The 18,570-nt window shown below is 41.2% G+C and overlaps 2 protein-coding genes and 1 long non-coding RNA gene across 3 annotated transcripts in view; 2 read left to right on the plus strand and 1 right to left on the minus strand.

The window, feature by feature from the left end:
* The window catches only part of C1QTNF7 (C1q and TNF related 7), a 114,561-nt gene that overhangs the window by 85,429 nt on the left and 10,562 nt on the right, over nt 1-18,570 (minus strand). The window lies entirely within an intron of this gene.
* On the plus strand, nt 1,039-2,779 carry LOC110596485. Its single transcript, XR_002482495.1, has 2 exons — nt 1,039-1,253; nt 2,519-2,779. It is a non-coding gene; the product is annotated as an uncharacterized LOC110596485 (long non-coding RNA).
* LOC110596484 (peptidyl-prolyl cis-trans isomerase A-like) lies at nt 16,683-17,177 on the plus strand. The gene has a single exon (XM_021717241.1). The coding sequence runs from the start codon at nt 16,683-16,685 to the stop codon at nt 17,175-17,177; it is 495 nt and encodes a 164-aa protein (XP_021572916.1).

Below are 18,570 nucleotides of genomic sequence, written 5' to 3' on the forward strand. Positions count from 1 at the left end.
AGCAAAAAGATCCTATAACAGCGAAGAAAACTGACTTGAACTATGAATTTTTTTCCTAGGGGATTATCTACAGTTTTGGATGTACCATATCATGCCATTCTTCCATGATGCAGCAACTAATAAACTGATTTAACAAGACTCAACTGTAGCTAAGATTGACACTTGGAAGTGCCATTTTTGTATAAAGTGACCATCTGTCCTGGTTTACCTTGAAACTGATTTCCGAGGTGTGGGATTTTTGGTTTTATAACAAGGATATTTCAGTTTCAAATTAAGGAGTTTTCCAGGGCATGAGACTTTCAGTGCTAAAACCAAAAACCGTCCCCGGCAAACCAGGAAACGTTAACCATTTTGTCCTGGACTGAAACAGTAAAATTGTACCCTTTATGTTCTTTGAGCAGAGTGCAGGGAGCTCTTCCGCCAATGTTAGTCCATTTTCCATGTGCTAGGATCTGTGTTATGTTGTGCACACGTTGTGGACATCCTATTTTTTCTGCCTGCTCAGCACCCCAATATTCTTTTGGCAACTCTTCTCCTGTCTTTCGTGGTTCTAGTTGGGCTGTTGTATATAGTGCTCTTCAGGCCTGCTGCCTTCCCAGAGGTGAACAAGTCACCCAAGTTGGGCTAAGCATAGCAAGCTTTCTGACACCTCTAGCACCTCTAGCAGCAGTGATTAGTTGAGGAATGAGGATGAGTACCGAACCCAAGGAAGAAGACCTTTGGGTCTAAAACCTAAAAATCTCAGAATGTGTCTTTTCTTTAGTATTTATTGAATGTAAGAGTATTACAATTCAGGATTATCTGTTAATTTTAATTTATGCTACAGAAACAACGTATCTTGTTAGAGCATGGATAATAGTCTACAGTATATGTCTTTAGTATTATCTGCTGAGCATCTCTTTTCCATGAATTTTCTTCCCTTATCTGCAGCATGGTAGGTTCTAGTCATCAGCTAATGCTGCAGCATAATAAACAACTCCCCAATCTCAGTGGCTTAAAACAACAAACATTTTTTTTTCTTACTCATTGAAGCTATGAAGTTTGCCCAAGATCACACAGCTGGTAAATGAAGAAGCTGAAATCCATTGATTCAATAGATACCATCGAGCAGCTTCTCCTAAATGCCAAGCACAATGAAGCAGCTGCTAAACAACCTAACCAAAGACTATTTATGTCAGCTGATGATGTTAAAAAAACTCTGAAGAGTCAGTCAAAAAGAGGGAACATATGACACAGGAAAATACAGTCATCTGGTAAGTCAAGGGTGTGACATTTGCCAGGATTTGGAGGATATAGATTACACTGGCCAGAATAGTAGCCATAGTGGTATCATAGCAAGACTAATTAGAGAAAGCAAATACAAAGGTATTCCAAATGGAAGCAGGTATTGCATTTCTAATTTCATTTGAGAGAGAGAAAAGGAAGAAAAGGAAACATTTGAAACCATTTTTTGAGTGTCTATCCTGAATCAGGTATTGCCACATGAAGAAAACCCATATAGCAATCTTTAGAGGCAAATGTATCGCATTTCTTTTTTTTTTTTTGAGTTGGAGTCTTACTCTGTCACCCAGACTGGAGTGCAGTGACACGCTCCCGGCCACCACAGCCTCGACCTGCTGGGCTCCGGCGATCCTTCCGTCTCAGCCTTCCAAGTAGCCGGAACTACAGGCGCGTGCTACCATGCCCGGCTCATTTTGGTTTATTGTAGAGATGAGGTCTTGCCAAGTTGCCCAGGCGGGTCTTGAACCTGCGGGTTCAGGCAATCCACTCACCTCCCAAAGGCGCGGGATTACAGGCTGAGCCACCGAGCCCGGCTGTGTATCACATTTCACATAGCACATCTTTCTGCATATCACTTTCTGTATGTCTAATGCAAAGATAGTGTTATTTCTTTCTTAGTATTTTCTTAGTTGGAGCCTAACACATTGCAGGCTTTTGAAGAACGGTAATTTTCGTGGAACATTCAGTAAATTGCTTTCCAATGTCCATTTTGCCATTTTTCTTACCAAGAGAGATCTCATTTGTCTGGAGAGGCAATGTAACCAGGCAAATACCTGCCTTCCCAGAAGCTTTTGTGGTCATTGAAGGTCATGTGATCTAACTAGTTAAGTCAATGATAGGTAAGGAGAGGTTGATGGACGAAATTGCTGAGAAAGCTCCCTCATGAAGAAAGACTTAGCTGGTATCTCCTGTTCAGATTTTGTTCTTTGTAGCTTGCCATGGATCAGAATGAGTCATTGAGGTAGAGTAGATATCTATTGTATATTGCAATAGAGAGTGTTGCATACCAAGATGGAGGAGAAGAAACCTGGATCTCTGAGGACAGTGAAGCTGCTATGGGCTGAATGTTTGTGTCCCTCCAAATTTATGTGTTGAAACTCTAATCTCCAATGTGATAGTATTAGGAGATGAGTCTTTTGGGAGGTAATTAGGTCATGAGGGTAGAGTCCTCATGATGGGATTAGTGCCCTTATAAAAAGAGACAGAAGAGTTCTTTCTTCCTCTCTCTGCATTGTAGGACACAGTAAGAAGATGACCATCTGCAAACCAAGAAAAGCAGAACCTCATCAGACATGGTTCTACCAGTACTTTGATTGTGTACTTCCCAGCCTCCAGAACTGTGAGGAAAAAATGTCTGTTGTTTAAGTCACTCAGTCTATGTTATCTTGTTATGTAGCCAGAACTGAATAAGGCAGAAGCCATTGTACCAACCCTTGATGGCATATCTCAAAACTAACTTCTTTTTAGGTGAGAAAAATAAACCACTACTTGGCCAGCTTCTTGAAGTTGGGTTTCTGTTGCATAAAGTCAAACACATTTCCTAAACGACACAGCTCTCTTACTTACATTTCCATTCTAGTCTCAATATGGAATACTTTTGGATTTGTGTATAATACTTCATTGTTACAAAAGATTTGGCTTCTTTTTTGAGCACATTTTCTGGAATTGTTTATTTTTATTTTTAGATGAGGCATCATTTGGCTACAGTATAACAAAATTCTGCTTGAACAAAACAGCAATAAAATGTGTCCGAAAAAAAAAGAAAACTCACACACAATCATTATAACCTACAGAAACAGATCCACCTGGCTGAGTGACTAAAGTGGGCTCCATCTTGCCAAACATGGTAATATCAGACGTAGCACAGAAATCAAAACTTAAAATAAAAAAATCATCAAAGGAAGAGATACAACTATAGAATTAATGGGGCATCTTTTAAGGTTTGCAATCATTAATCCTATAAAAGTAGCAGAAGCAGCCGGGCTCGGTGGCTCAGCCTGTAATCCCGTGCCTTTGGGAGGCTGAGGTGAGTGGATTGCCTGAGCCTGCAGGTTCGAGAGCCGCCTGGGCAGCGAGATCTCATCTCTACAATAAATCAAAAAAAATCAGCCGGGCGTGGTATCACATGCCTGTAATTCCGGCTTCTCCGAAGGCTGAGGTGGAAGGATCACCAGAGCCCAGCAGGCGAGGCTGCGGTGGCCGGGAGCGGCCACTGCATTCCAGTCTGGGCGACTGAGTGAGACTCCAACTCAAAAAAAAAAAAAAAAAGTAGCAGAAGCTTGGCAGAAAAAAAGCACAAAAGGCAGAGAATCCAGGTTCAAATTCCCATTGAACCTCTTACCAGCTGAATGATTTTGGGTAAATCTCACCTTTCCAGGTTTTAGTTGTCCATACTGAAAAATCATGATCATGATGATGATTATCATAGTACCTACTTAGAGAGTTTATTTAAGGTGTAAGCAAGGGGATGTACGCGCAAGCACTTCATGAACAATAATATATTATGCAAGCTTTTGTTACTATTAAGAAGTGAAAAGACAAGTCAAATGTGAAACAGCACTGGGTGTGTCCAGTTGCTGTCTGGCACCAATGTGTGGTCGGTGGGTTGGACGGGTGAAACTGAGAGGCTGAAGGATATATGCTGTATATAATGCTCTCTTGAAGGTTAGCAATGAAGGTCTTTCATGGTCATGATTGTTTCTTGTAAACAGAGGTGCCTACCGTGAATGGGGGAAGAAGGAAGAAAACTCATTTTTTTTATTACCTATTATGCCCATCTATTATTTGGGTTTTCTACGTATGATCTTCTTTTATTAATTGGAGACATGAAGCCACGTTCACAAATCCTTTGAGGATGAAACCTTTATGTTTGTGTAAGTGGAGTTATGCTGCAGGCTAAGTTGGAGATGGCATGGCTTAGGCACAAAGATCGGGTAGGGGAAGTAGGGGCTGGCTGGGGTTTAGCGGAGGAGTCGGCCATCTGAAGTTAGCTGATTAGTCCTTCAGAGGATGAGAGGTTCCTAATCAAAAGTTAAGACTTAACCTTGTTTATCTAGAAAGAACGAAGGGAAGGGAATTTCTCAGCCAATGAGGACTGCCTATGTCAGCTCTTTATATACACACCACTTAGGACATAATAAGTGTAGACCTTTTGCTGTGTGGCTGGCATTATGTTAAATACTTTAATTAACTCATTAATTTCAACAGACCTTGGAGCTGTAAGTATTGTGTTTGTCCCCATTTTATAGATGGAAAAAACAGGAATAGAGAGGTTAATTGACTGTCCAAAGATATGCAGTTGAATTGGAACACAGGCAGCCTGATTCAGTGCCCGGCACTGCACCATGATGTTATTTTGCCCCTTGATGAGAGGAATAAAGCAGAGCATGTGTCAGACAGCTGCGCTGTGAAACTCCAGAACTCAGCTTCTCAAGAGAGTCAAAAGAGTTAATGTGCTTTCTTGGTGGAAGAAGGCTGAAGAACCTCCCAAAGACCCTTTTGGCTTTTCAGGGAATTAAATGTAACCATCTACTCATATATAGCAATGCCTCTCCTGAGTTTAGTGTGAGATTTAGGGATTTGAGATGACATCTGGAATTTATTTATGCCATTTGGATTTTGAAATTCAATATTAAATTCTTAGAAGGAAAGAAGGATAAAAAAAATCAAAGTAGACCATATTAGTGAAATCTGACTACACGGGGCATATGTTTGCAAACTGGGCTTTAATGTCTGGCTGAAATATTGCTCTGAAAACCCTGGGTCATTCCTCTCAAAAAGGAAAAGCCCATTTCTGGAGTCATTTTGATTCTCTGTATATATGGTAACAGAAGAGAAAATCTTTCAGGGTTTCTCTTCCTCCAGACAATGTGCAAAAAATGTTAGTGATTAACTTGCCTATGCTGAGATTATGGCACAAAGATAATTAGAAAAATATCACATTGACAGCTCTAATTTTTCATTCTGATCCTGGGGCGATAGCATGGGCCTCAGAGAGAGACAACCTTGGAGTAGTTTTTCCTATTTTATTAGTTGTGCTATTTTGGATAATCTTGCCAAGACAGTTTCTGAACCTATAGAACGCTTAGGGTGTTTCTAGCAGAAAGTGGAAAACAGGGGAACAAATTTGGGGAATTCTAGGTGGTTCTTGATAGCCAAAGTGGAAAGTGCTAGTGAAGACTATCAGGAGATGAAACCCAAGAGGTAAAATCATGAAAAATATCTCATGTCCCAAGCTGGGGGTTTGGACTTTACCTGAAAGTAACAAGGAACTACAAAAATTGCTTTAATTTTAAGCCTTTTAACCACTAAACAGAATTTTTTTTTAAATCACAAATATAGTAGCTTATCATAGAAAACAGTAGATGAAGAAAAGCAACATTTCAAATGGAATCAACCTTAAAGAGCTACTGTTAACTTCTTGGGAATGTTTTTATGTCTATATAATAGATGGATGTTTTAATAAATACGTAATCATTCTATCCATTTTTAATAATCTTCTATTCTATTATGATCATATGAATACCTATGTAAATCAACATAGATTTGCTTACATTGTCATTTTAATGGCTACACAGCATTTAATGGCTGTGTGGATGTGCCATATATTTTTTTAAATGTTCGATTTTTGGAAGTTTAAATTGTTTCTACCCTTTGGAGCAACAAAGAATTCTGTAATGAGCATCCTTGTAACTAAATGCAACACGTCATGATTATTTCCTTAGGATAAATTTCAAGACATGGAAAATTATGATTATTTTAAAGAGTTTCATATGTATTGTCAGATTACTCTCCAGAAAAATTGTGTGAATTAATTGTCCTACCAGCGGAATTTTATTTTAGAGCATAAGCAGGAGATGGCAGTCAATTACTGACAGATTAGAGTATGTACCAAAAAAGTGACAATAGCGAAATTGGGCAAATGAAGAAGCGCAATCAGAGAAGGGGATGTCGAGCATGAGAAGTTGCCATTTTAGAAGGGAGAACTGGTAGTGTTTTCAAATATATGAAAGACAGTCATGTGGGAGAATGGTGGCCATGTTCTGTGCAGTTTCCAAAGACAGAACAAAGATCAGTTTGTAGAAGTTTTAGAAAAAGTCTGCCTTAATAGAAGGACGATTTCATCAACTTAATGCTAAAATATGCAAGTGGCTTATGTAGTATCTTGGAAAGATGTCTCAGATTTATTCTCAGTTGGGAGCTATGTTCTCTCAAGAGAAAAATAACCCCTCAATTTTACAATAATTATTTTGTTTTCTTTTGATGTCGTGGTGTCTCGTAGGCTAGTTAACACTTACAGGTCTTAGATACAAACCTACTTGAAATAACTAGACCGGAGACCTGATAGGGTGAGTTTAAGTATAAATGCTATGTCCAACAAGTGTGTAAGTGACTTTTAGAGACAATCAGTCCTCATTTTTCACAGATTCTGTAATTGCAAATTCACAACTTGCTAAACTTAATTTCTAACGCCCAAATCGATACTCACGGTGTTTGCATGGTCATTTGTGGATCGGAACAGACGAGGCCAAAGATAACAATGATCTGCCTTCTCCTTTTTGCTCTCACACTGTAAATAAGTCTTTTTTACAGCATATTTAGTGCCATATTTCTTGCCTTTTTGTGCTTTTTGTTGGTGATTTTGCTGTTTAAAATGGCCCCCAAGCACAGACATGTTGTCTGGTGTTCCTATGTGCAAGAAAGCTGTGATGAACCTTATGGAGAAAATATGTGTGTGAGATAAATGTCATTCAGGCATGAGTTACAGTGCTGTTGACCATGAGTTCGATGCTAATGAATCAACTATATATTACATATAAAATAAGGTGTTCTTAAACATAAACATACCTAAAACAAGGTTGTATAATGATCGATTGTCAAAAATGTGACCAGAGACTCTCAGGCACATAATTTTGTGTTTCCCCTAAAAGTAGGGGTTCAATGTTTGTTAATGCAGTTCACGATGACTATATAGGTCATAATTCCTGTGAATAATGAGAATCAACTGTGTTTTAAAAAGTTGATGGGTTACTTTTACCACAGAACCCAACTCTCAAATGCCTGATCCCCCAACCCAATCCCACAGTTCTGGCTGCTCAGAAAATGGCCTTTAAGCCGGGCTTGGTGGCTCAGCCTGTAATCCCGCGCCTTTGGGAGGCTGAGGTGGGTGGATTGCCTGAGCCCACGGGTTCGAGACCCGCCTGGGCAGCGAGACCTCATCTCTACAGTAAATCAAAAAATCAGCCGGGCGTGGTAGCGCATGCCTGTAATTCCAGCTACTTGGAAGACTGAGGCGGAAGGATTGCCGGAGCCCAGCAGGTCGAGGCTGCGGTGGGCGGGAGCGGCCCCTGCACTCCAGTCTGGGCGACAGAGTGAAACTCCAGCTCAAAAAAAAGAAAGAAAGAAAGAAAGAAAATGGCCTTTGAAGTCCTTTTCTGTAGAAAGGCCATTGTTGTTATACCTGCCAGATCCTGGATGGATGGGGCTAAATGTGAGTGCCTCTGGGACACAGATTGTGGAGACAGGGCCACTACCCATGTCTAACCCTGTCTGAACAGGTAAGAGCCTGTAACTTTGCTAAAGAGTCTCCCCCCTTTTTCCTCACTATTGGGGAGGCTGGGAGAAGGTACTAGTGCTTGCTTGTGTTTATCATGACTATGAAGGTAGGTGTATCTCTGGGCAAAGAGTCATTTTTCAGAAGAGAAAGCAACCCGCTCTAGCTGTATCCCTGGAACTAGAAAACCGACTCTTCCTGTCATTGCGGGGAATGGATCAGTCAAGGGAATTTTCAAGGAGGTGCTGAATCCTGTCAGGGTTTTCAAAAGGTTTGACCGACAGTCTCTAAGATCCCTTCAACTCTGGGATTCTCATGATTTCACAATGTTATTTCTTATTCTAACGTTTCCTTTGATCACTCTTGTTTTCCCCACTCCCATGGGTTTTAATGCCATTGTGGGGAGTGTGGTGTCACAGTCCCTTGGAGGTATTTGGGATTGATACCTTTAATTGGGGGAGAGAGGGTTGGGATGCCACATGTCCTACAACGCCCTAGACGGTTTTACGTAAGGTGGAATCGTGTCACCCAAAACTCCAGCAACTGAATCAACCTCTCTTCCATCTCTACCCATCAGGTTCCTAGAGATTCTTTACACCTCCAGTTTCACTCTCAGGGCCAGTGACATAATTTATAGGCCCTGCACAAAATAAAAATATGAGACCTCCTTGCTTGAAAAACCAGAGCAATGCTTCTTCCTTCCTTTTGTGGTTTTTCTCATGACTTGTTATAGTGTTTTTTATTTGTCCAAGCTGCCTTGGACACTGGAATACTAGTGAGTACAGATGAGTGCAAGAACCTGGTGCATGCCTCATGGTCCCGTCACACTTGGAAAACACAAATGCAAAAATAAAATCATTGGGAATGTCAAGATGGCGACCCCAGACAGACCTCAAAACAAACAGCCCTATTACAAAGTGGGCAAAAGATATGAATAGACACTTCTCAAAAGAAGACATGAGCAGCCAACAGATACATTGAAAAAATGCTCAGTCTCACTAGTCATCAAAGAAATGCAAATTAAAACTACACTGAGATACCACCTAATGGCAGAGCCTCCAACCCCAAGCCTGGGACTGCTCGTGAGTGCAATGTGACTGCACTATCCATAGCCCACAAAGCCTGCCCTGTCTACTCCTAGTTCTGGAGTCTGGCCTGGCCTGGCCTGGCCTGAATGGTGTGGCTCACACTGTATTCCTCCGCACTTGGTCTCACTCATCTCCTCTGCACCTCTTAGGAGGCACTGACACATCGCCTGGCCTGTGATGAGTCATTTAAACGTCCTACACCCTCTCACCGTCTGGGCCTGGCTCCCTGGCGTTTATCCGCTTTAGCACAGGGCACAGTTACTAGTGGCATGAAAACCACTGTGGATGGTGAGGAGGGGGCACAAGAGGTGAACTTTGATTGAGCCTTAAAAACAACTGTTGCTATTTGCTGAGAATTACAGCGGGCTGGGAACTGGGTGAAGAGCTTTGGTAAAAGCTGCTGCTTCAACTTTCCAACTTTTACACCGGACCTCCAGGCCCCCCTAAAGACCAGCAGCCACAGGGTTAATGCCTGGCATGGTGGTGGGGGCTTCCAGCAACTGCTCCAGCCTCTTTCTGACTGGTGGACCGCTGTGCACTTAATCTCAGTTAATTCTCACCATCCCATTGCTTTGTGACTTGTCTTAATTATCTACATTTCTTTGATGTGAAAAGTAAGCTTTGATGAACTCTTTCAAACACACACAACCAGCCAGCAGAATGAACGTTAGAGCTGACACTAGTGATTTCACCGGACATGATCCAAATCTCTAAGATAACTCACAAACTGCTAGGTGTTGCTTGCAAACCTGCCGCAAACTGCTGCTTAGTGTGGGTTTGACAAATAATCCAAATTAGTTGCTATTATTTAAAAATTAGGCAATTTTGCATTTAAAAATCTCTATTTTTATTTTCCTTTTATTTCTTTTTTGAGTCAGGGTCTTGCTCTGTTGCCCAGGCTGGAGTACAGTGGCACAATCACAGCTCATCACAGTCTCCAAATCCTGGGCTCAGGCGACCCTTCTGCCTCAGTCTTCCAAGTACCTGGAACTACAGGAGCGTGCCACCATGCCCAGCAAATTTAAAAAAATACCCAAGTGCCCATGCCATAAAAGATAAGATAGACAAGTGGGACCTCTTCAAACTGACAAACTTCTGCAAAGCCAAAGAAACCACTGAGAGAGCGAGGGGACAGTCCACAGACTGGGAAAAAACATTTGCCAACTGTATATCTGACAAAGGCCTAATATCTAGAATCTACAAGGAGCTCAAATGTGCCAAAAAGAAAAAAACAGACAAAATGGGCAAAAGATATGAATAGACACTTCTTAAAAGAAGACATACGAGCAGCCAACAGATACATTGAAAAAATGCTCAGCCTCACTAGTCATCAAAGAAATGCAAACTAAAACTAAATTGAGGTACCACCTAACTCCAGTCAGGATGGCCATCATCAATAACAACAAAAAAAAAAACAACAGATGCTGGAGAGGATGTGTTGAAAAGGGAACACTTCTACCCTGTTGGTGGGAGTGTAAAGTAGTACAGCCTCTGTGGAAAACAGTGTGGTGACTCCTAAAAGATCTAAAAGTTTACCTCCCATATGACCCTGTGATCTCCTTACTGGAAATATACCTGAGGAAACTCAAATCACTCTATGAAAAAGATAACTGCAAATGCATGTTTATTGCAACATTATTTACAATAGCAAAAACATGGAACCAACCGTGCTGCTCATCAAAAGAGGACTATGTAAAAAAAAAGTGGTACATATACATGATGGAATATTACACAGACTTAAAGAAGGACAAAATTATAAACCTTGCAGCAACCTGGATGGACTTAGAGGCTATAATACTGAGTGATCTATCACAGAAACAAAGAACTGAGTAGCACATGTTCTCACTCATAAGAGGGCCTTGAATAACTATTGTAGCACTGTAAGAAAGGGATTGGCAGTAGTGGGAAAATGCCAGGGGAAAGGGGGGCATACCTCATCAACAAGGGTAACTGCATAATGAACATTTGTATACCTAACCCTGAATGGTACCCCATCTTTAAAATAAAAATAAATAGATAAATAGAAAAACAATCAGCACATTTTTTTTCCTAAAAAAATAATTTTTTTTTTGTAGAGAGGAGGTCTCAATAGATTGCCTAGGCTTTTCTTGAACTCCTAGTCTCAGCAATCCTCCAGCCTCGGCCTCCCAAAGTGCCAGCATTACAGGCATGAGCCACTGCCCTGGCGGTGGCTCTCATTTCCCAGGTCTTCACCCAGTCCTCTGTATTCATTTCCATCACCCTCCCGGCTCTGCAGGCATTGATTTCTGATCCTGCTCAGTGCTTTGTCAACTCCTTACTTCGAGTAAGATGCTGTCCTATGTATTATTTCCTCGGGTCCTTGTGTTTCTATTACTATTCTGCAGCTGAGTGAACTTGCCCAAGGTCACATGGCTAATAAGCACACTCAAGTTCAACCCAAGTTCCCTGACGCAGCCTTCTTGCATTTGTGCAACCTGTAAACAGCATGGACCCATTACCTCTAAAAGCAAGCTCTGGCTAGAATACTCCCAATACATTGATCTCTGCATATTGCTCTAATAAAACCAAGATTCCTGTGGTGCAGGATATGCATATATGAGTAGGAATGGGGGTGAGGCAACATGTCTACAGAAAAATCATTCTTTGAGGATTAGCCAAAATCAAGGGAGTCCTTCATATTCTACTGTCTCTACTTTGGGGTTTGACCTGTAGCACTGGGGAAAAAAATCTCTGTGGTTTTCCCTCATCACTGTCTCTCTGCTTCCCGAGGTTAACATGTGTGTAGCGTGGGGCCTCCTTTATTGTGTGTTCTCCCCTGGAAGGCTTCCTGGAATTCACTCAATGTCCTGATGACATTTCCACATCAAAGGCCACGGGGATTTAGGCCATTCAATGTGAACCACATTAGGCAGAGTGCAAGCTGCCTAAAGATGCTTCATCTGAGCGGCTTTCCGGCTGGCACCCAGCACAGAGTGCAGCAGAACTCAAATGACACGCAGTCTCTGCACAGCCATGACCTTCAGGGTGTACAGGATTCTTCTAAGGAGAGCCCCCCAGTTGGCCTCCCTGCTTCCAGCCCCTCCCCCACATCCTGGACAGTTTCATCTTTTTAAAACTCTGCTTCCCACATGTGTCTCCCTCACTCAAAAGCCTTTGATAGCTTCCTATTTCCTTCAGAATAAAATTAAAATGACTTCTCCTGTACTTGCAGATCTCCACAGATTGAACTTGTTTCCTGCAATTATCTAACTACTTATCTAACTTCCAAACAGAGCTATATGGCCCTCACCGAGAACTCCAAGTCTTTTCTTCCCTGTTCTCAACTGTATTTCATTCCCTCAAGAACCTTCTCTCCTGTGAGGTTTGTGACTTCTGAGCCTTATGTCCTCTAGTTGGAAAGTAGGGTTTGATGAGGATTAAATGCACACAGCTGGCCTTCCACGAAAACTGCTGTGGAGAAGGAGGTGAAGCCTCTTCACAGAGATCCACAAACACTTGGTGTGCTTTGACTGAAGTTTTAGATTCCCACAAGATATCTCCTTCCAGCTTTCAAGGGTTAGAAAGAATCAGGGCCTATAGATTCATTGTATAATATATTTCTTTTTTGTTACCTTCTGAGATCCATTCATTCATTCAAATGCATTTTGGACAATTACAAGTTCCCAACTCACTTCTCAAAAGAAGACATTCGAGCAGCCAACAGATACATGAAAAAATGCTCAGCCTCACTCATCAATAGAGAAATGCAAATCAAAACCACAATGAGATACCATGTAACTCCAGTAAGAATGGCCATCATCAATAAAACAAAAAACAACAGATGCTGGCGAGGATGCAGAGAAAAGAGAACCCTTTTACACTGGTGGTGGGAATGCAAACTAGTTCAACCTGTATGGAAAAGTGTGGCGATTCCTAAAAGAACTAGAAATTGACCTTCCATACCACCCCAGAATCCCAATTCTGGAAATATACCTGGAGGAACTTAAATCACTCTACAAAAAAGATACCTGCACATGCATGTTTATTGCAGCACTGTTCACAATCGCAAAAATATGGACCAATCCTGTTGCCCGTTGATACTGGACTGAATGAAAAAACTGTGGTATATAAAGACGATGGAGTATTATGCAGCCATAAAGAAGAGCAAAATTATGAACTTAGCAGCAACTTGGATGAATTTAGAGTCTATAATACTCAGTGATGTATCACAGAAACAAAGAACTGAGTACTACATGTTCTCACTCATAAGCAGACCCTGAAAATTTTGCCATAATGCTATAAGAAAGGTATTGGCAGTAGCTGGAAACTGCCAGGGAAGGAGGGGTCACATAACATTAATAAGGGTACCTAATCTCAAATCAGGAAAAGTGAGGAATAAAGGGAGGCCCAAACTTTACCCACTTGTATGCCTAATCTTGAACTGTATCCCACATCTTTAAAATAAATAAATAAATAAATAAGTTTCTGTCTCATTTTCCAACTCGTATCTTGCCCCACACACTTGTCATGTTGTCCAGTTCTTTCATTTTCCTCACCTTCTCTTGCTTTCTTGGTAAAATGGGAAAAACACCAACCTCAAGAGGGAATTGGAAAGATCAAATGAGATAGTCTGTCCAGCACCTAGCTAGGACCCAGGGCACAAGCCAGACACTCTTCCTTTCTTTCCTTTCTTCTGACGGCTTTTATAATCAATTATCACAGAAACAACCTTGTACAAATTAACACAAGCTCCATGGACTGATTTGGTCTGAGACACAAGCTATATTTGAGGTGTTTATATTTTATGGGTGTGTCACATGATTCCTCTCAGATTTTTGTTAGACTAATTTTTGAAGAAAATCTGAAAATATGAACTGAAAGAAAAACGTTCGGCCAACCCTCCCTTTTATGGACATGTTGGCAATTTGTCTGTCCGAACTAAACAGCCTCTGTTATGGTCTGACCCAACTTTATTCTCAAAGAATCTAAAACTTGTCCTGGAATGAACTCGTGGGCTAGTTTCTTTTAAAATATGATGTTAAAATATTTTATAAAAAGGCAACAAGAAATGTTGCTGGCTCTTTCAAATGGCCATTGCATCAGCAATTTCCAGGGCTCGAGGCATTTTCATTGGAAGGAAAAGTGATTTTTGCCTACTCCCCCGTTTCAGTGCAAAGCATAACTAACTCATATTAATCTACAGTCTGCAGACCAAATGGAAGTTATCTCATTGACACAGATCATGCAGGCTATTTGGAGTGAACACTGTAATTTTTTTATTAGATTTCATTCTCTTTGAGCTAATGCTCCAGAAATCAAAGAAGCACCCCGGACTCATATATATACCTGGGTATATCGGGAGGAAAATATTGCTTGCAAATGGACACTAATTAGTTTTCAGGAGTAATCTAGGATGTAGAGATTTGATTTCAGCAAAAGAAGATGGCCAAATGAGCTAATGTGTGTGGGATGATTTGGCAGACAAAAACCAGCCAAGACTGCATGTCTAGGGAAGGAGGAACAAATGAGGCAGATGGTGGGGAGAAACAGTGCCGAGAGTGGCCATTCCTATCCAGACCTCAACTACCCATGGCTTAGGATGCTGCATTTTCTGATGAGGGTCAGTTATGTACAATCCTGATTCTGGCTGTTTCCCTACTACCTCCTTAGGTGTCCATGTCAACGATGACAAAGACCTCGTGTCCCCTCACTCAGCAGTCTCTGGAATGCCTTATATCTCGCTCAAGCTCTTCTGCAGTCCAATGTTGTAGCTGCAGCCTCTGATATGTCTTCACTGTTCATTCAGAGGCGGTATTGGGACATTATCTTTCAGAGCACGGATTTTTTCATTTTACAGATTTGAAAGAAAGTATGCAGCTCTCCAGAGATAAAATTTATGCTGTGTACCTACAGTGGCAGAGTGAAAAGACTGTGGGCTTTGGGGTCATACAGATCCATGCTTGAATCCTGGTTTTGCCACTTAATGACTCTGGGTAAATTTCTGAATCTCTCTGAGTCTCATTTCCTCATTTGAAAAATTTCCTTGTCATGAAATGGGAGGCAGCTGTTTTATAGGATTTCTGTGTGAATAAAGAGAGGTACTCAAGTGACATTTGATACAGTGGATAGTGGTAGTTAACACGAACTGAGTGGTGAGGTGTAAAGCAGAGGGCATATTTGTTCAAGATCCTCTGATAAATCTGAATTCATCAAGATGAAACCTATTGGATAAAAATCTATTTCTCAGCATTCTCCAAAATTTAATTTGCACACTTAAAAGATATGGTCAGTCAAACACGGATAGGTCTTTCACATTCTAAAAAGAAATTACATTCTAATAAATCATAGTGCCTTTGCCAACTCCTCAACTCGCTTCCCTTCCAGATTCTACCATGTTTGTTGAAGGATTAAGCTACAATTAGTGTAGACTCTCCCTAACCACTCATTACTTCCTTTTTCTCAGATCTCCTGAAAGGCCTCTGTAGAGTTTAGAAAGTTATAGACATCTTTACACCATGCATACAGCATATAGCTATATCATCTCTTCAGTTTCCCATTCCACTGGCTACTGCTTCTAAAATCATGATTCTCTACCTCAGCTTCCCGTTAGAATCACGCTGGGAGCTTTAAAAAATGATTTCTAACTGGATCTCACCTCCAGTAGTTCTAATGAAATAGTCTTGGGTACAGCCTAGGCTTTGGAACTTTACTGTGGTTGATCATCAGGGTGCAGCTAGAGTTGAGAACCACAGCTAAAACTCCCACTCTCCTTTGTGTATGTATGTAATCTTGCAATGCTCTGTTTCTTCCACTTGCCAAACACTTCTGAATCCCTTTCAATGCTCACTCAAATCCTATTTAGAATATTGTTTTGAGTAGTAAAAGATGCAAATCTTATAATTAAGGCAATTTATAGTTGCAGTTGTTGCTATGGTGTTGTTAAGGGAAAACTAACATTTTTGTTTAATTAGAAAGCTTATCGAGTGCATGTTCATGCTGGATGGCGACGGGGGAGGTGAAAAGGGAGGAAGGACGGAAGGATGAAAGGAAGGAAAAATGAAAGAAAAAAACATGTTTTATGAGTCAAATAATACTGTGCATATCTAATGCTTTCTCTTTTATTATATTCCCATGGAAGAAACAGATCTTTTTTTTTTGAGACAAAGTTTCACTCTGTCACCCAGGCTGAAGTTTAGTGGCACAATCATGGATTATGGCTCACTGCACCCTTGAACTCCTGAGCTCAAGTGATCCTCCTGCCTCAGCCTCCTGAGTAGCTGGGAGTACAGAATCACCCCTGGAAAATTTGTCTCTGTGTGTGTGTGTGTGTGTGTGTGTGTGTGTGTGTGTGTAGAGCTCGGAGTCTTACTTTGTTGCACAGGCTGGGCTCGAATTCCTGGGCTCAAGCAATCCTCTGTCCTAGGCCTTCCAAAGCTCTGGGATTACAGATGTGAACTACCACTCCTGGCCCAGAAACAGAAATTTTTAATAGTAACTATGATTCAGAGAGCACTACTATATTATCTTGTTTAATCCTCACAATAACTTTAATAAGATGGACACTATTATTCTCATTTTTTATAGCAGGGAAATGGAGGTGAGAAGTTGCCCGAGGGTACAAGCCTGGAAAATGACAGAGCTATGTTAAGCCAGTCAGTTCTGACTTCATACCCAGCCTTCATTCTGCTACCTTTAAGGATTAGAATCCTGAGTAATTAACGCTAAATCTTGAGAAATTACTTCAGAAGCTTTACTCGCAATTTGCAGATGTTGCTGCCTTGAGTCTTTTCCCATCAGCCATGGTCAACCCCACCTTGTTCTTTGACATCACTGTCAATAGGGAGACCTTGGGCCATGTCTCTTTCGAACTGTTTGCAGACAAAGTTCCAAAGACCGCAGAAAACTTTCATGCTCAGAGCACTGGAGAGAAAGGATTTGGTTATAAGGGTTCCTGCTTTCACAGAATTATTCCAGGGTTTATGTGCCAGGGTGGTGACTTTACATGCCATAATGGCACTGTCGGCAAGTCCATTTATGGGGAGAAATTCGATGATGAGAACTTCGTCTTGAAGCACACAGGTCGTGGCATCTTGTCCATGGCAAATGCTGGACCCAACAAAAATGGTTTCAAGTTTTTCATCTGCACTACTAACACTGAATGGTTGGATGGCAAGCATGTGGTTTTTGGCATGGTGAAAGAGGGCATGAATGTTGTGCAAGCCATGGAGGGCTTTGGGTCCAAGAATGGCAAGACCAGCAAGAAGATCACCTTTGCTGACTGTGGACAACTCTAATAAATTTGACTTGTTTTATCTTAAACTGCCAGATCATTCCTTTTGTAGTGCAGGAGAGCACCCCCTTCATTCCATTTGCTCGCAGTATCTCTATAATCTTTGTGCTCTCACTACAATTCTTTGGGTTCCATATTTTCCTTATTCCCTTCCACGTCTAGTTGGATTGCAGAGAAATAAAAACTAAATAACAACAAAAAAAGAAGTTTTACTCAAATAGGATATTTGAATCCCTGAAATCAGTCTCCTTTCTCCCAGTAGTTTCCCTTTCTCCAGGGCCTGAGGTCCTGTGACTGTTCTTCGTGGGCTTTGTTTTCAATAGCTTTCATCGTCTAGGTCACCCAAACTGTTTCTGGTTCAGCTTGACAATGGTCCTATGAGCACGTGGTGTCTGGAGTCTAATACAGTAATGACAGTTTAGTCACTAACTGGTTACTGCTTGTATTCTGGGGGAATGACTGAGTTCATTACAAAACAGAATTTGTGGTGATGGCTAAATTTCTATGTTCAGGAGGAAGTGTTGGATACAGGGGCTAGATTTCCAGTGGCCAGGGATGAAGATGGAGATTCATTTGCAGGTTTCAAAGAGAAGGCAATAGTGATACAAGAGAGTACAGGGTAAGGAAAAGGAGTATCTTTAGGGAAAAGTGGAAAAAGATTTGGAAAAACTTCTCTCCCTCCCTCCTTCCCTCTCTTCCTCTCTCTCTCCCTTCTCCCTCCCTTCCTTCTTTATCTGATATTTTTCTCTTGTGACCACCCAGCTGTAGCTTGATTCTTCCCCTATTTGGTGAACTTTCTGATTGACCAAGAGTTACAGATTTCCTTTGGTAACACCCTGGCCACAGCTTCAACTATAAATTGCCTTCATTACAAGACTTGTATTCTCTACTACACACACACAGAAAACATTCTAAACAGGATTTGAGGAACGTTTTGCCACAAGACAGCAGTGAATGTTCAGTGAGAAATTAATGGATTGCCGAAAATAAAACTGAGATATGGGGAAAAACATTTGCTCCACATCAGGACCTGTGTCAGGGCAAAAGGAAAGGAATTCCTTTTCCCTGCTTTGGTCCTTCACCCTGAGCACAACAGAGAATACACGGGTCACTTTCCATCTCAAAGTCTCTGAGTCTGGCTGCCGGGAAATGAAATTTCACACGCAATCATAGTAACCAAATTGGTCCTTGTGGTTCAACATATTTTCTTTGTCCTCCTTCTCCTCTTCATGTCATGGCTTTGATTTTCTGTTTCCATTCAAATCGCTTTCTTTGTTTTGGACATTTTTTTTTTCTTTTTGCCTCAAATCCTGTATAGAAAAAGTCAACTGACGTTTAAGGTGTTTCTGCTATGTCCCAGACATTGTGCTAGGTACTTCAGTTCTCTCTCTCACTCT

Source organism: Carlito syrichta, unplaced genomic scaffold (assembly GCF_000164805.1).
Source record: "Carlito syrichta isolate Samal-C Ts95f unplaced genomic scaffold, Tarsius_syrichta-2.0.1 Scaffold309483, whole genome shotgun sequence".
Classification (NCBI taxonomy): Eukaryota; Metazoa; Chordata; class Mammalia; order Primates; family Tarsiidae; genus Carlito; species Carlito syrichta.

Coding starts and splice junctions, on each gene's coding strand:
- LOC110596484 (XM_021717241.1), top strand. CDS start 16,683: ATGGTCAACCCCACCTTGTTCTTTGACATCACTGTCAATAGGGAGACC.